Raw genomic sequence first — 15,844 nt, forward strand, 5'->3', positions numbered from 1 at the left:
GAAGCCTGTTTGTCCCCCAAATCAATTTTTTAAAAAGCTATGGGGCAAGCTTCTTTTCCCCACTGCCTTGCCAATTCTGATGGGGCCTACCTTAGATGGCACTAGCCCTTCCCATCTTGGCACCCCATGCACACCTCAACCAGTCTGAGCACCTTTGGGATACGTGAACTGCATTAAAGCTTATCCTTGAAGCTCTGTGCATATTCTACATGGCACAAACAGAAGGAAAACAAACACAGCCTAAAAACAATTCTTGCACATGCTGTACCTGTTATAGAGAATAAAACAAACAAAAAAAATCACAAAATTTTAAAAAGGAGAGGTTAAAAACCTTACTGTTAACTGAATCAAGACACATCAATGTGGCATTATGGACACTTTTTTAATGACAACAGATTGCAAATTTATACAAATGACAGGCTAAAATATAATGAATACAAAACCCATCCAGATAAGGGTAGGAAAAGCATCACTTACAAAAGTCAATCTGATTCAAGTGGCTAAAGAACTCACACCCTCTATTGCAATAATGACACATGGCATGAAACCAGGCACACTGACATCCTCTCCCTAGCAAGAGCACTAGTCAACACTATGGCATAGCCAATGACACTGGTGACTTAAATATTCTCACGCTCAGTATCGACCTCAAGAGACATCCTGTAACAGGTTCACTATGCAAAACTCAAGAGAATGTGTGAATGTTCTTTGCAAACTGTAAGGTGCTGTGCAGATGTTGTTAGCTATTGCTATTATTCCTGTTCAGTGAGATCTCACCAAACATGGGAAAAAGGAAGACTAGTCTGTATAACCGACAAATATGACTTATAGAATATGTTAAAAGGAACTCAGGTATTTCTTTAAAGTACAAAGCAGTGACACAGGCAAGGAAAGTGTGGCCAGGAGTGATGTTGAGGAATTTTGGTCTGTTTTAAGGAATAAATAAAAGACCAAACTATTTATAGATTACATGTCATATTTATGGTTAGGTTGCCTAAGTCCCTGAAAATAATTTTAAGTTTATTCTTTATCCCTGAAAAAGGGGGAAAAAATGTCTTGTCAAATTATTAATGTATACTTTAGCACAGCTTTTGTAAAAACTATCTTAAACACAGGAGCAGGATATGAATTAACAATTGTGCGACCCAGGTGGATGACATGGAGTGCTTGACAGCAGAGAAACCTGCCACTGACCTAAACCAAGAAACAAATTCTGTGCCACAGTTGAAGCATTTAACAAATGGGCTTGACAACAGTCCACAACTTCGTGTGGGCACAAATTAACGATAAACATGAACTTGTCTGGGTTTAAAACAATTTACATATTTTATGTACCTTCAGCTATAGTCTGTTTGGGGGTATACCCACTTTGTTGAACTGTTTTTACTTGTCTCCTTGGGTACACTAGCTATATGTAAAATTTATATGAAGATGTAAAATAAACATGAAACAAAGTTAATCAGTTGTTTCTTTTGATAAAGCTGATGTGATTTTTATGATAAAAACATTCTAATTATTATAACTTATTTCTGTTAAGATGCCCATGAAACACAGGGCTTTTGCTTGTTTGAGTACTAGGGAATGAACCCAGGAGCACTCTACCACAAAGCTCTATCTCTAGCACATTTTTATGTTTATTTTGAGATAGGGTCTGGCTAAGTTGCCCAAGCTGGCCTTGAACCCATGATCCTCCTGCCTCAGCCTCCCAAGTAGCTGGGAATACAGGTGTGCACCATCTTGCCTGGCTGAAAAACAGGGTTTTATTTTGTTTTTAATGGCAGGTTTAAAATACTTCATTAACAACTCAAAATTAACTTCTACTGTTATACACGAAATGGTATCCATCTGAAAAGCTAATGACATTCTCCAGCAGATTTGCCATTTTTTAGCTCAGTGGGGGAAAAGAGGATTACATTCTGGAGAGTAAATCAAAGGGTTTAGAAGTTATAGTTACAGTAAATGGGATTAAATCAGCAGCTTGAACTGATGCTTCAAGTTACACTTCCTAATTGAGGTTATTATTACAATCAGTTTTCACACCAACAGGGAACATATTCCTAACTTAAAACATGTATAAGGGCTCAACTGTAGCTTTCTTATCTATATATCTTGAAGTATATACATTATACGAGTGAAAACTGGCAAAATACCTTGAAAAATAAACTTATTTGTCAAATACCATATGCTATTTAACACAGTTATCAGCAGCAAACTAGTGAGCTAACAGTTAAAACCCTAGGAAAAATAACTGCTTTGAAAAGTCTATTTAGTAATAATTCTAAATAGCAATATCAATCAATCTTAAAATCTGATTTTAACTTTTTAACACTTGGTATTTTCCCAAGAGAAAATGATGTGTTTGCACATATCCCTGGTTTAAATACTTACAGAAAAATATACATATCATTAGCTACTCAGTAAATGTCTAAACTCAAAAAAATTATCTAACATTGGACATTTTATTTTACAAACAGCCTAAGATTCCAAAAGTACAAGAAAAACCATGGCATTATGTAAAAAATCAGGTGAATAATTCGAAATACAGCAGGCGATCTAATGAGGAAAACATTTAGAACTCTACAACAAAACACCCTAGACTCAAATGTCATTATATACAATTGTAATATTTACCGAAAAAACTTTAACTTTAGAATACCTGCTTAAAGATATTTAAACTGTAGACAGCATTTACCTTTAAGCAAGAATTAAGAACAATCCTATCTCCACACTGATCTTTTACTTTGCTCTACAAGCACCAATGCATGCTTGACTTTTATGCCTAATCATCTTTCTTTTCCTTTTGACCAGTTTCACAACATAAAAAATCAGTAACAGTGAACAAATTAATAATGGCAAACACTTAACCAAGGGTCCTTATAATAGTATCATCAGTTGTAAGAAATTTATATTTTCTTTTACTTTCTTAACTAATACATAAAAACATAAATATTGTACATATTTGGGGGGCATGTGATATTTTGATACATATATACATTGTGTAAGGTTTAAATTAGGTCACACATATTTATCTCCTTACATATTTATCATTTCTATATGGTAAAAACATTGAAAATTTGAATTTTAAAAGTAAAAGCGCTTTATAAGAAAATGGCAAATTATTTATTTGAGAAAAAAATGTAAATAGCTATCAGATACAAATGGCAGGATCTGAACTTAAACCAAACTTGCAGTATGTATGGAACTAGCATTGAGAAATAACTTTCAAAACTGCACACAGAATACAAACCAAAGTAGTGATTATCTCCATGTGGCTAGATTACAAGGGGAATTTTTGCTGTTTTCCTGTTTGAATATGTATTTTCCACATATTTATATGGTTCTATAGTTAAGAGACAAACATCTGAAGGATCAGTGTTTTTAGATTGCAGACAAACAGTACCAGATGGCTAGAAAGAACAGACTAAAAGTACTAAAGTAAAATCACAGGGATGTTTTCCCCATTAAAAAGTATCTTAAGGATTATTTATGTGTCTATATATTGAATGCAACTAAGCTCTCATTAAAAAGACCATTAGACCAGAAATCCCTAGAATACTTCTTGGATAGTGATAAAAATAATATTTTCAGAATTGTTTACACTGTGAATGTATGCAAATATGAAGTTTATGAAATACAGATTCATATACATTATATATTTTTTTAAAAAGTAGGAATTATAATTTTAAATGGAATTTCCACAAACTTTGTAATGAAGCCTAACTTTCATGCTGAACTAGGGAGAGAAGTACATTGTGATAAATTGCTCTTAAAAGCACACAGCGGACAGTCACTTTTTCTTTGCTCTCTAGATCCTGCAATAAATCAAATTCCTTTCCATGAATGGGGTGTGACTTATCTTAATTTTCCCATCAAATAATTGTAATGAGAGATATACTCTGACTAGGAATTATACTTTTGTGAAATTTGTCAGTGACATTCAGATTAATACCAGTGTCCAAAATTTAAGCAGTTTTCCACAGGAAATTAAAATCTCAAATCCAAGGACCTGGTATTTTCATGATAGTTAGGGAAATGCTCCTGTGTTGAAGTTTAGACTTGTGCCACTATGTACATCTTAATATACGCACAGTAAAACTTAAAAGCAACTTTTAAGACAAAAAGTTATAAAACTTTCTTTTTGTTGTAAGATAATCAAACTGTTCCCAGGATAATGTGAAACTCACTTAATGTATTCATTTATACCAATTTAACATTTTCAATTCTCCTTTCCAAATGGGAAATTCATGAAGTTAAACCCAATTATACAAAATACTATATTAGATGAGTTAAAATTTACACATGGTCAAATGTGACTCCTTAAGTTTGATTTTAACATGTTATTTCAACTTTATTCAAATAAAATTGACTCATTACCAATGCTCCAGAAAGATTTACCATATTAAAAGATCATTTAAATTGCATGAAAAGGCGATATTCACTTTAATCTTGCTTGCCTTCACGCCACTGCCGTGAGCCTTCATTCCAGGCCACATAGACAAAGAGGGCCAGCACCACATGAACTGCAACAACAGCAACAATTGCTGCATAAAAGTAACTGTCCCTGTTGGACATCCCTAGAGCACCTATCAAAGAAAGAAAAAGTTTTCATTTTATTTCAAAATTTACCAAGGTATAAAACAAACTATACTAATTCTTATTGGTTGCATATTTATTTAACTAGTCAAGCAATTAAAATGTACTATTTTGGATGGTACTAAATTGAGTATTCAGTAAGATTTGACTATCTTCTACATATTCAGAATCTTAATTGAAAGGAAATCATCATTATCACTTTGTTTAAGGCCATTTTTTTTTTTTTTTTTTTTTTTTTTGGGTACTAGGACCTGAAGTTAGGGGCACATTACTAGAGTAATACATCCCCAGTTCTTTTTTTTTTTTTTAAATTTTGAGACAGAATCTTACTAAGTTGCACAGATTGGCCTCCACCTTGCAATTCTCCTGGCTAAGCGCCCCAAGCGACTACAATTACAGATGTGCACCACCACACCTGGCTGCTTAAGGACTTCAATATCAAAAAGGAGATTTAATTTTATCTTCCTCCTAAGGTTTGACACAAAAACACCACCCCACCAAATTCTTTACATGTCAACCAGTCTTCTGAATCACATGAGATGCAAGAGTGCATTCCATGAAGATTCGTGATCTTAATTTTGAAAAGAAAAACCAGAGAAAAAAATAGCAATACTTACTTTACCAATAAACAGAGTACAGAAACTAAATAAAAAAAAAAAACTTTAAAAGTACAGAACTTAAAATATGTAAGGGGAAAAATGTCTTTTTATGAGTTGAGGATTACCTTCAAATATGTAAGATTTAGTTGCGAAATATAATCCGATCGGAACTGTTATCATTAAAGCCGTGAAGAACAGGAGCGTCTTCAGTGTGGAAGCTAATGAACTTTCACTTCTAGAATGAAGTAAACGAAGAAAAATTGAGAATCCTCACAGCCATATACAAATAGTTGTACATCTGTAAGTCTATAAACCACACAGATCAGATGCTGGAAAATATGCCCCTGCCTGGGAATCTGTGACCAGAGAGGACTGTCGGAAGATCGGAAGATCCAAAAACCCAAGGTGGGATGTGGCAAATAGCAGTTAAGTCCTTAAGTGAAGCAAGAGACGCCTGTCAAGCCCTATCGAGAATTTGTAAGATCATGGCGCGGCTCGCTCCACTGCAAAATGACGCAGATCCATTTTGCAGAATCAAATCCAGCTTCTTAAACCCATATGGTGCGTTCGCTCTGCCCCGCCTCCAACAGGAAAGTCCCACCCTCCCGGCACCCAAAAGTCTTCATCTTATTCAAAAGAAATCATGGCATATAGTGAAATTTAAGATGGATTCTGCGTCTGTGCAGACCAGTCTAACGTGATATTTTTAACAGTTTAAAAAGTAGAAAAAAAAAAAACCTACACAAAGCAGAAAAACAAAATGTATTTGGCCACCACTATGATGCACCCCGTGTAATCGCAGTGTCGTAATGCGGTGTCGTGAAAGGTTGAGCCGTGAAGTTCCCAGTTCAAAAACAACCATCCCAGCAACTTAGCGAGGCCCTAAGCAACTCAGAGAGACCCTGTATCCAAATAATATACAAAAAAGGGTTGGGGATGTGGCTCAGTGGTTGAGTGCCCCAGGGTTCAATCCCTGATAACATAAAAAAAATCCATATACAAGATAGAATAAAAAAAGTGATTCATAACATGACGAGACAACAGAACGTTTCTTTCTCTCCTTCCCTCCCTCGCACTATTTCCTCTTTCTAGTGTTGGCAATGGAACCCAGGATTGCTTTAATATGCAAATATACCCCAGGCCCTTGTTTGTTTATTTATTAAAGTTTAAAAATACACTTTCTATGAAAGGAAAACGCAGAGAAATAAGCACATCCGCGTGTACCAGTTTAGAAGTCAAACAGCACTCGAAGCCTTGTGATTAAAACACGTCTCTCATCCCTTTGCGTTACCACCCTGAACTTCTTTGGTTTCACTGATATTTTCTCCTACCTTTAACAAGCAGTACGCTTATATCCATTTTTCTTTTCTTTGTTTATTCATTTTGGTGCAGGAGATGAACCCAGGGCCTTACACCATCTCAGCAAGGGCTCTATCACTGAGCTACATCTCCAGCCCCTTATACCGCTATTTATTGACCTGTCAACTTTACTCCTTGTCCGCTGACTTCCCGCCATGGTGAGAAAACACTAAATATCTCTCCCCTATCTCAGTAATTCATTTTTCCTACCCACACTCTAATTATATAGATTTTTTTTGTTAAACGCTGGTCCATGTTATATTAAGCCAGTATCAATATTATTCACAAAACATTGCAACCCATTTTCCTCCACGTTCTTTTTTCTGAAGTTAATAACTGCCTCATTATCTTATTTTTTATCTACCTATTAATTTTTCACAATATTCCAGAATATCTCCTATAAACAGACCATTTTTTGGCATAAATGGCTACAATACCTTTATTTTATATTTTTATATGATACTGAGGCTCAAACCCAGTTTCTCACACGATAGGCATTTGCTCTACCAATGAGCTACAACCACAGTCCCGTTCTTTATCTTAAAATTTAAAAATCTGACTATTTTTCTGGGTTAAGATTTCACTGACTTATAAGTGCATTCATGCATCACTTAACACCAGGAATATGTTCTGAGAAAAGTGTTTTCAGGCTATTTTTTCATTGTGTGAACCTCCCAGAGTGTTCCTACATAAACTAAGATGGCAATAAATATCACTAGCAACAAAGCTGTCATTTACTAAAAATCCTTATGTAGGCATGACGGTATAAGGTCAAAGTGTACAAAATTCGAAAAACTAAGTTACATCCTCCTGGTCTCCATAGCACATTTTCTCTTTGGCTCCCAGCCTCACCCAGCCCACTGCAGTTGTCCATTTTACTTTATTATAAAACAAAGGCTGATATAATTCAATTGCTTTCTCTTGTATCTCTAATCGCGGCTTGCTGAGACATGTTAGAAATGAGGAGTGAAGGTCAGAATTAAAGGTGGCACCACAGGGAAGTTCAAAATCAACCTTGCACCATTGCTCTTACCACCACCCAGTTTTCCAACTCCATGTAGGTTTCTTCAGTGAATTCTGAGAGAAATCTTCCCACATTCCTTTTTGTGGCAAGCAAAACTTAAAAGAACTTTTTTCATCCACTTCAAGATGTTGCTGCAAATTCTATTAAGAAATACAGTAGGTTCCCCTCCTCCACAAAGAATCATAATTAAGTCTCTCCAGAGACCCTCACCACAAATCGTTCTTATTAACAGAATATCTGCAAAAAGTTCTGAAAAAAACTCAATGTGGGATAGGACTTCCTATTTTGAGGACTGAGTTGCTCTTTCTTGTAACTGCCAAGTTTGGTCGCAGACCTGAAGATGTTATTTCTGCTTTTCTGGTCAAACTTGTAAAACCTCTGAGTAATTAAAAAAAAAAAAAAAAGGGACAAAATGCACTTTCTGTGAACACAAAAAGAAAAAAAAATAATACTGCTATGTAGATTCCTACAAAAATGTAAACCTCCAAGCACCACCCTCCACTGGGCTAATAAGTTAGAAGAATTTCCAAACTAAAGGTCCATTGAATTTTTCAGGCAATAGCAACCCTGGATCCTGCAACCAATAAACCTGCTTCCTGAAAATTCCATGGGTGTCCAGCCTCTCCTGTCCTACATCATTTGGCGACCCAGACGGGACAGTGGAGGAGAAGACAGCTTTTCTGCCTCTCTCGGCCCCAGGTCCGGCTTCCCTGGGACGCTGGAGGACAACGCTTCTCCCTGGTGCACCACAGGCGACTCTTTGCCTGTATGTGAGGCACCTCACCCCATATCCTGGAGTGGCCGCCCCAAAGCACCAGGGAACCCATGAGGAGCAGGAACCAGGAATATGGAAGTTAGACCACCACCAGAGTGAAACAGGTAGGACCCAGTCCATTGACGGTGCCCCACCTGACTTCCCACAGAGGCCTAAGCAGGGGCACGAGAGGCTGGATCAACCTCTGGGTCCTGAGTAACCTCCTCAAGGAGCTGGAGCTGAAAAGAACCCGGGAAGTCCCCCAGGTAGTCTCCATTCAGGGTCAGCAAGCACAGGGGAAACCGGGACTCCTTTGGGTTTGGAATTTTTGGAATTGGGGCGATATAGAAATTCTGCTCTGGCCATATCTGTGTGGAAGTGTGTGAATGAGACGGAGCAAGGAAGGGTTCCGACCCAACCAAAGGACCCAAGGGAGTGTGGTGGAGTCCCCGATCCGCGGTTCCGGGGTGCCTCATACAGTCTGGGGAGGAATTCCACCGACCGACATCTAGGTGGAAGCTCCAGGTCGGGGGCTGATACCGACCACAAGGCTAAGAGGACCCTCAGTCCCCACGAGGAGAACAGCTGGAGATGGTCAAAGGGAGGGTTGTCCTAAGTGTGCTGGTTTCCTTTCTGTCTTTTCTTTGTCAGGTTTTTCTCTGTTTAGTTCCCTTTGGTTGGGTCTTACAGGCCATTATAATTCCCACGATCATCAGCTTGGACTGCCCTCCTAGACAGGCTCTCCACCAAGGGGGCTGTTTCTGTACAGTTTCTTGCCAGCAATCAATACAAGGGAATTGGACTGGGTGTCCAGGGGTTCTGACTCTATTGAAAGGACCTCACCAATGACAGTTTTGTCTAAAGGTCTTTCTGGTGGCCATTCCACACCAATGGCTGGCCATTGTAGTTTGCAGAGTGTTAAACCTTTGTGGAGCGAGTTTCACCCCATAGTTACCATTAAAAGTCTTCTCAGAGTTTTGGAACAGACATTTCAAAGGAGTCCGTTTCCTTCCTGTACCTCCCACGTTCCACCCTGCATTCCTGTACCTCCCACATTCCACCCTGCATCGGTGTCGCACACTTAGGACAACCCTCCCTTTGACCATCTCCAGCTGTTCTCCTCGTGGGGACTCAGGGTCCTCTTAGCCTTGTGGTCGGTATCAGCCCCCAACCTGGAGCTTCCACCTAGATGTCGGTCGGTGGAATTCCTCCCCAGACTGTATGAGGCACCCCGGAACCGCGGATCAGGGACTACACCACACTCCCTTGGGTCCTTTGGTTGGGTCGGAACCCTTCCTTGCTCCGTCTCATTCACACACTTCCACACAGATATGGCCAGAGCAGAATTTCTATATCGCCCCAATTCCAAAAATTCCAAACCCGAAGAAGGAGTCCCGGTTTCCCCTGTGCTCGCTGACCCTGAATGGAGACTACCTGGGGGACTTCCCGGGTTCTTTTCAGCTCCAGCTCCTTGAGGAGGTTACTCAGGACCCAGAGGTTGATCCAGCCTCTCGTCCCCCTGCTTAGGCCTCTGTGGGAAGTCAGGTGGGGCACCGTCAATGGACTGGGTCCTACCTGTTTCACTCTGGTGGTGGTCTAACTTCCATATTCCTGGTTCCTGCTCCTCATGGGTTCCCTGGTGCTTTGGGGCGGCCACTCCAGGATATGGGGTGAGGTGCCTCACCTACAGGCAAAGAGTCGCCTGTGGTGCACCAGGGAGAAGCATTGTCCTCCAGCGTCCCAGGGAAGCCGGACCTGGGGCTGAGAGAGGCAGAAAAGCTGTCTTCTCCTCCACTGTCCCGTCTGGGTCGCCAAATGATGTAGGACAGGAGAGGCAGGACACCCATGGAATTTTCAGGAAGCAGGTTTATTGGTTGCAGGATCCAGGGTTGCTATTGCCTGAAAAATTCAATGGACCTTTAGTTTGGAAATTCTCTGAAGTTTGTTGGTGGGGATGGGGTGGAGTTTTACATGATGAGTGTCCCCCCCCCCTTTTTTTTTTTGATTAGTCAGAGGTTTTACAAGTTTTACCACAAGAGCAGAAGTAATATCATCAAATCTGCAACCAAACTCAAGTATTCAAGACAGAGCAATTTTGTCCTCACCAAAAAGAGGAAGTCGTATCCCACACTGAGGTTTTTTCAGAACTTTTTGCTGATATTCTGTTAATAAGAACAATTGTGGTGAGGGGCTCTGGAGAAGCTTAATTAAGCTCTTCGGTGGAGGAGGGGGCGCCACTACGAGAGAACTGCTCCTGTAGGGGGAGAGAGTGCAATTCAAACATCAGGAGGGAGTCCTGGGCAGAAGCAGGAGCTGAAGGCCCGCTGGCTGTGTCCTGGCACCCTGGATCCCTCCTTCCGAAGCGCTACGTTCGGGACTGACCATGCAGACTCTGCGGGGTCCAACCTGCTCCCCGGCTCCCCCACCCCGTGGTCACACCCTAAGGGTCCGGATCCCACGCCCTCGCAGTCCTGCTCGGGCCTTCCCTCAGCCCACCGCAGGCCAGAGCCCGCCCGTTTGCGGACCGGGAGTTGCTCGGGGCTACCTGAACTCAGGTGGCTGCAGCGCGTTCAGTGCCGCTTTATCGAGGCGCTCCATTGTGTCCCCGTGCCGGCCGCAGCACTCGGCAGAGGGTTGGGCTCAGCGGCCCCTAAGCGAGCGACACAGTTCCAGGCCGGCTGCGCCGGAAGTGCCCGGGAAGTCCGTGCAGGGCGAAGTACGCAGGCGCGGCGCAGGGTGGTGATGCAAGGCTGCGGCGGCACCGGCTGGGGTTCGGCGTTGGAGCTCACGTGACTTACCCGCGGAGGTTGCGTGGCGTGCGCCCTGCCAGGAGCGGCTTGTTCTGGAGGAGCAGGCCGGGCGAGTAGCCCAGCCACTCCACGTTGAGCCGGGACTTGCCTCGCAGCATACTCCTGCCGGGCGGGTGTCGTCGCCGTCGCCCCCTGAGCTCGAGCGAACGCCTCTCTCACCGTCTTAGTCCGGATCGCCGACCGGCGGCAGCAAGGCGACCACAGCACAGGAGCCGCGGGGAGGACAAGGAAACAGGCGTCTGTGGTGCTAGGCAACTAAGCAGTTTCCGACAACAACACAAAAAAGCAATGCACATTATTCCACCAGCCCCGGAGCAAACGGCTCGTTAATTACTGCCCGCAGTGGAAGTCCTGCCATGGGAAGCGGGGAGGAGTTGCTTCTCCACTCACCAGAGTCCGTAAAACTAGGGAACCGCCGCTGAAATCACAGTCCTTGCTGGGAGGGATTGTTCCAGTCCGGTAGCGGTGACCCCAACTTCCACTCAAAGTTAAAAACATTTTGCAGCTGCTCAGCCGCCAATGAGACAACAGGGACTCAAATAGTAAGGACAGATGGCAACCCGAGAGAGATGTAAACGAAAAGGGTGTGTAAGCTCAGGGTCAGGCTTGTCAAAATTAGGTTGCCACTGGCTGCTAATAAGAGGACAGCCCTTACATGGGCGACGTCTGGAAAGGGCCGCTGACCACACATCTATTTTCTGCACCACAGGAACATAAAGACCACATCTGAGATCATGACTAACCCAGCAGCTTAAAGTCTGAGAGAGGGCAGCAGACTGAGCAGCAGGAAGCCTGGGCTTCGAACTTAAGTTCAAACTTAATAATCCCTCTATGGGCCTCATCTCGATCTTTAGGTGGCTGAGAACCAACTAATATAAGAATTTAGGGAAGAGCTACAAAGAATCTAGCCCTGGGGTTGACAAATTGTGGCCAACCAAATACATATAGCCTGCTGCCTGGTTTTCTACAGCAAACGAGCTAAGAATCATTTTTCCCCACTTGTAAGTGGTTTTACAAAGTCCAAAGAATAACATCTCATAACACATGAAAATTATGAAATTCAAATGTCAGTGTTTATAAATAAAATATATTGGAATCGAATCACAGTCATTCATTTGTTTTGTCCACAACTGCAGTGTTTAGTTGTATCAGGTGGTATGGTCCACAACACCTAAAATATTTACTATCTGTCCCTTTACAGGGAAAGTCTGTGGACTTCTGCTGCAGAGAATCATCCAGGAGAGGCCATTACTCCCATGAATGTAGTAATGGAGAAATACAGAGAACAATTTTCCATACAAAATTCATACACACTGGGGAACAAACTCAGGGGTGGTATACCACTGAGCAACATCCCTAGTCCTTTTTATTTTGAGATGAGGTCTCACTAAGTTACTGAGGTTGGCCTCAAGCTTGCAGTCCTATCTCAGACAGCCCAGTCAGTGGGACTACAGGCAGGTACCACCATACCAGGCCAATTTTCCGTATTTTAAAAAACTAACAATTGAAATGTTTACATAGTATAAGGCATCAAAAGCTACTTAAAACATCACCTTTCTTTGATATGGGGCAATAATTAGATTGATGACTTAATCCTCGTTATTTCATGAGAAAACACATAAAGTATTGCTAAACTAAAATAAACCTTAGTAAATCTGTTCAAACATGGAAGGAACATGGAGGAAGGAACATGTGCTCCCAATTCCTAGAATAAGGCCTGGTTTATAGTTGACACTCAATAAATATTTGTTTAAGAAATGAATATTGTCCACAAGGGGACAAAGAACAAAAGGGTTCTTGGTAGTAAAAATATTAGGAGCCGCTGATGTGGTTTTATTAGTTATCTGGGGCTGCTGTAACAAAGTATCACAAAGTGGCTTGAACAACAGAAGTTAATCATCTCTCAGTTCTGGGGCTAGATGTGTGAGATTAAGGTTACTTCCTTCTGAAGGCTGCAAGAGAAGGATTTCTTCCATGCTTCTTTCTCTTAGCTGCTTCTGGTGGTTGGCTGACAATCTTTGGCATTCCTACGTCTTTGTGTCCAAATTTCTACTTTACAAAGGACACCAGTCATATTGCATAAGGTGGCCTCCCTTTTCTCTTATGAAATTTTCTTAACTAATTACATTTGCCACAATACTGTTTCCAAGTGAGTTCACACAATGAGGTGCAGGAGGCTACAACAAAACAAATTTGATGGGGGTAAGGATACAATTCAATATATCACAATAATCTAAACATCTGTTTGTACAGATGTGGAATCTGTGGTCCAGACAGGGAAGGGACTTACCTATCTATTGAGATCTAGCGTGACTTGAGTCCCAGGTGGGCACTTCTACAATCTCACGATAGCCACCTGTGTGACAGTTGTGTGATAAACAAGAGCCATTCATATATGAAATCTCACATGGAAAAAATGGTCACTCATTCTGATTTACATAAATTTGTTTCTTATCAACTAAAGCTCTCATACCTTCTTAATTTTTATTAGAGCATTACGGTTATACATAATGGTTGGATTCAATTTGACAAAATCATACATGCGTGGAATTTGATCTCTTCATTTCAGTCTCAGTTCCCCCATACCTTCCCCTCATCTCCTCCCTTCCCATATTCTCCTTCCTCTGTTCTATGGCCCCTCTTTTAGCTCATTTATTTATTTATTTACTTTTGATTGGTGCTTTCTACATACACTTAAAGGTAGAAATTCCTGAGATATATTCACATTGCATGTGGTATGATTTCGTTAGGGTCATTCTGCATTTCCTTCTCTTTCCTGTACCTCCTCCCTCCCTCTCAATCTCCTTCTACTCCACTCATCTTCCCTGTATCTTTATGGTATCCCATCCCCCTTTTCTCCCTTATTTTGTTCTAGCTTCAGCATATGAGAGAAAACATTTCACCGTTGATTTTCTGAGTATGGCTTATTTCACTCAGCATGATTTTCTCCATTTCTATCCATTTGCCAGCAAATACCATAATTTCATTCTTTTTTTATGGCTGAGCAGAATTCATTGTGTATATATATCATATTTTCATTATCCATTCATCTACTGATGGGCATCTGGTTTCATTCCACCTCTTATATTCTTGTTAATTGCCATTCGGACTGGTATGAGAAGAAATCTTAGCATAGTTTTCATTTGCAGTTTCCTGAGTACTAGAGATGTTAAACATTGTGCTTCTTCTTTTCAGAAATGTCTGTTTAGTTATTTTGTTTATTTATTGACTGGGGAGGTTGGTGCTACATTTTTGAGGTCTTTATATACCTGGGTATTAATCCCATACAGAGGAGCAGCTGGCAAAGATTTTCTCCCATTTTGTAGGCGCTCTCTTCACACTTTTGATTATTTCCTTTGCTCTGCAGAAGCTTTTTAATTTGATGGCATGATATTTATTCATTGTAGATGCATACAATACCTTTACTTTATGTATTTATTTTTATGTGGTGCCAAGGATTGAATCCATTGCCTTGCATGTGCTAGGCAAGTGCTCTACCACTGAGCAACAACCCTATCCCTAATTCTTGATTTCATTTCTTGAGTTTTAGGGGTCTTGTTAAGGAAGTTATTGCCTGCACCAGTATGTTGAAGTGTTGACCCTTTATTTTCTTCTAGCACTTGCAAAGTGTATGGTCTAATTCCTAAGTCTTTGATACATTTTGATTTGACCTTTGTACAGGGTGAGATAGATGTAGAGATCGTGTTTCATTCTTGTACATATGGATCTCCAGTTTTCCTAGCACCACTTGTTTAAAAGACTGTCTTTTCTCCAACACACATTTTTGGCACCTTTGTCAAGTATCAGATGACTGTATATATGTAGGACTTCTCTGTGTCTTCTATTGTGCTTCATTGGTCCTCCTGTTTATGTTGATGCCAGTACCATGCTGTTTTTTTGTTTGTTTGTTTGTTTGTTTTACTATAGCTCTGTAGTATAATTTGAGGTCAGGTTTTGTGCTGCCTTCAACCTCACTCTTCTTGCTAAGGACTTCTTTGGCTATTTTGGGTCTCATATTCTTCCAAATGAATTTAAAAACTTTCTTTTTCTAGTTCTGTGAATAATGCCATTGGTCATACCTTCTTGATGACTTTGACACTACAGCAACGTGTACTGTGCTTACTGAGGTACAGAAAGAACTTTTAAAATAAACTGAAAAAATGTAAGACAAGGAAAGAATTTAGTCAGCAAGTTGCCCTTTAAACAAACCCCTGGTACCTCCTACATGAACCAGGTCTAAAGAATTAGATAAAAGTAGAGTCCAAACAGAGCTTTTGCTATGGGTACAGAGTGACATAAGGGGGCATGGTCACTACAAAGGAAAACCTTAGTGTACCTACGTTATTCCTGGAAGGATCAGAAAATGATTATCAACTGAAAGAACCACAGGTTTGACACTTTTGCTTTGGTTTGGAAAACTGAGAACTAATAATGGGAAGTGACTTGCCCCAAATCCGTAGTCTTAGAGAATTTATAGTCCCTAAATCTCAGTCTAGTGTTTTCTCCACCATATCATTTTAAACTGGTGTGCTGTTAACCGGATAACATGTAAATTATGCACCTAAAGTCAGATGTCAAAACACCCTCTGATTTGCCTTACTGACCCACAAAATCATATTCTGCATTTCCTTTTTGGATAGTGACTGTGGGGTTTGGATTAAATTACTTGAAACACCACCTGGTACTTTTGAAAACTTATCCTTCA

The 15,844-nt window shown here is 40.7% G+C and overlaps 1 protein-coding gene across 2 annotated transcripts; it reads right to left on the reverse strand.

Moving 5' to 3' along the window:
• Nucleotides 1-363: 363 nt before the first annotated feature.
• On the reverse strand, nt 364-11,633 carry VMA21 (vacuolar ATPase assembly factor VMA21). 2 transcript variants are annotated; one of them, XM_079123896.1, is made up of 4 exons: nt 11,530-11,633; nt 11,128-11,394; nt 5,318-5,427; nt 364-4,583 (listed from the first exon to the last, which is right to left on the reverse strand). In XM_079123896.1, the coding sequence occupies exons 2-4, from the start codon at nt 11,235-11,237 to the stop codon at nt 4,441-4,443; spliced, it is 363 nt and encodes a 120-aa protein (XP_078980022.1). In that variant the 5' UTR covers nt 11,238-11,394; nt 11,530-11,633; the 3' UTR covers nt 364-4,440. The 2 variants fall into 2 exon arrangements, with proteins under 2 accessions (XP_078980022.1, XP_078980023.1); XM_079123897.1 differs by lacking the exons at nt 11,128-11,394; nt 11,530-11,633 and adding an exon at nt 10,875-11,043.
• Nucleotides 11,634-15,844: the final 4,211 nt, after the last annotated feature.

Source organism: Sciurus vulgaris (assembly GCF_902686455.1).
Source record: "Sciurus vulgaris genome assembly, chromosome: X".
Taxonomy (NCBI): domain Eukaryota; kingdom Metazoa; phylum Chordata; class Mammalia; order Rodentia; family Sciuridae; genus Sciurus; species Sciurus vulgaris.

What these genes read in the sequence shown, in the direction of transcription:
- VMA21 (XM_079123896.1), bottom strand. Translation starts at nt 11,237, where the DNA reads ATGCTGCGAGGCAAGTCCCGGCTCAACGTGGAGTGGCTGGGCTACTCG. An exon ending in ACGCCACGCAACCTCCGCGG is followed by an intron (nt 5,428 to 11,127) that starts GTAAGTCACGTG and finishes ACTTCATTCTAG; the next exon opens with AAGTGAAAGTTCATTAGCTT. An exon ending in TAAATCTTACATATTTGAAG is followed by an intron (nt 4,584 to 5,317) that starts GTAATCCTCAAC and finishes TTTCTTTGATAG; the next exon opens with GTGCTCTAGGGATGTCCAAC.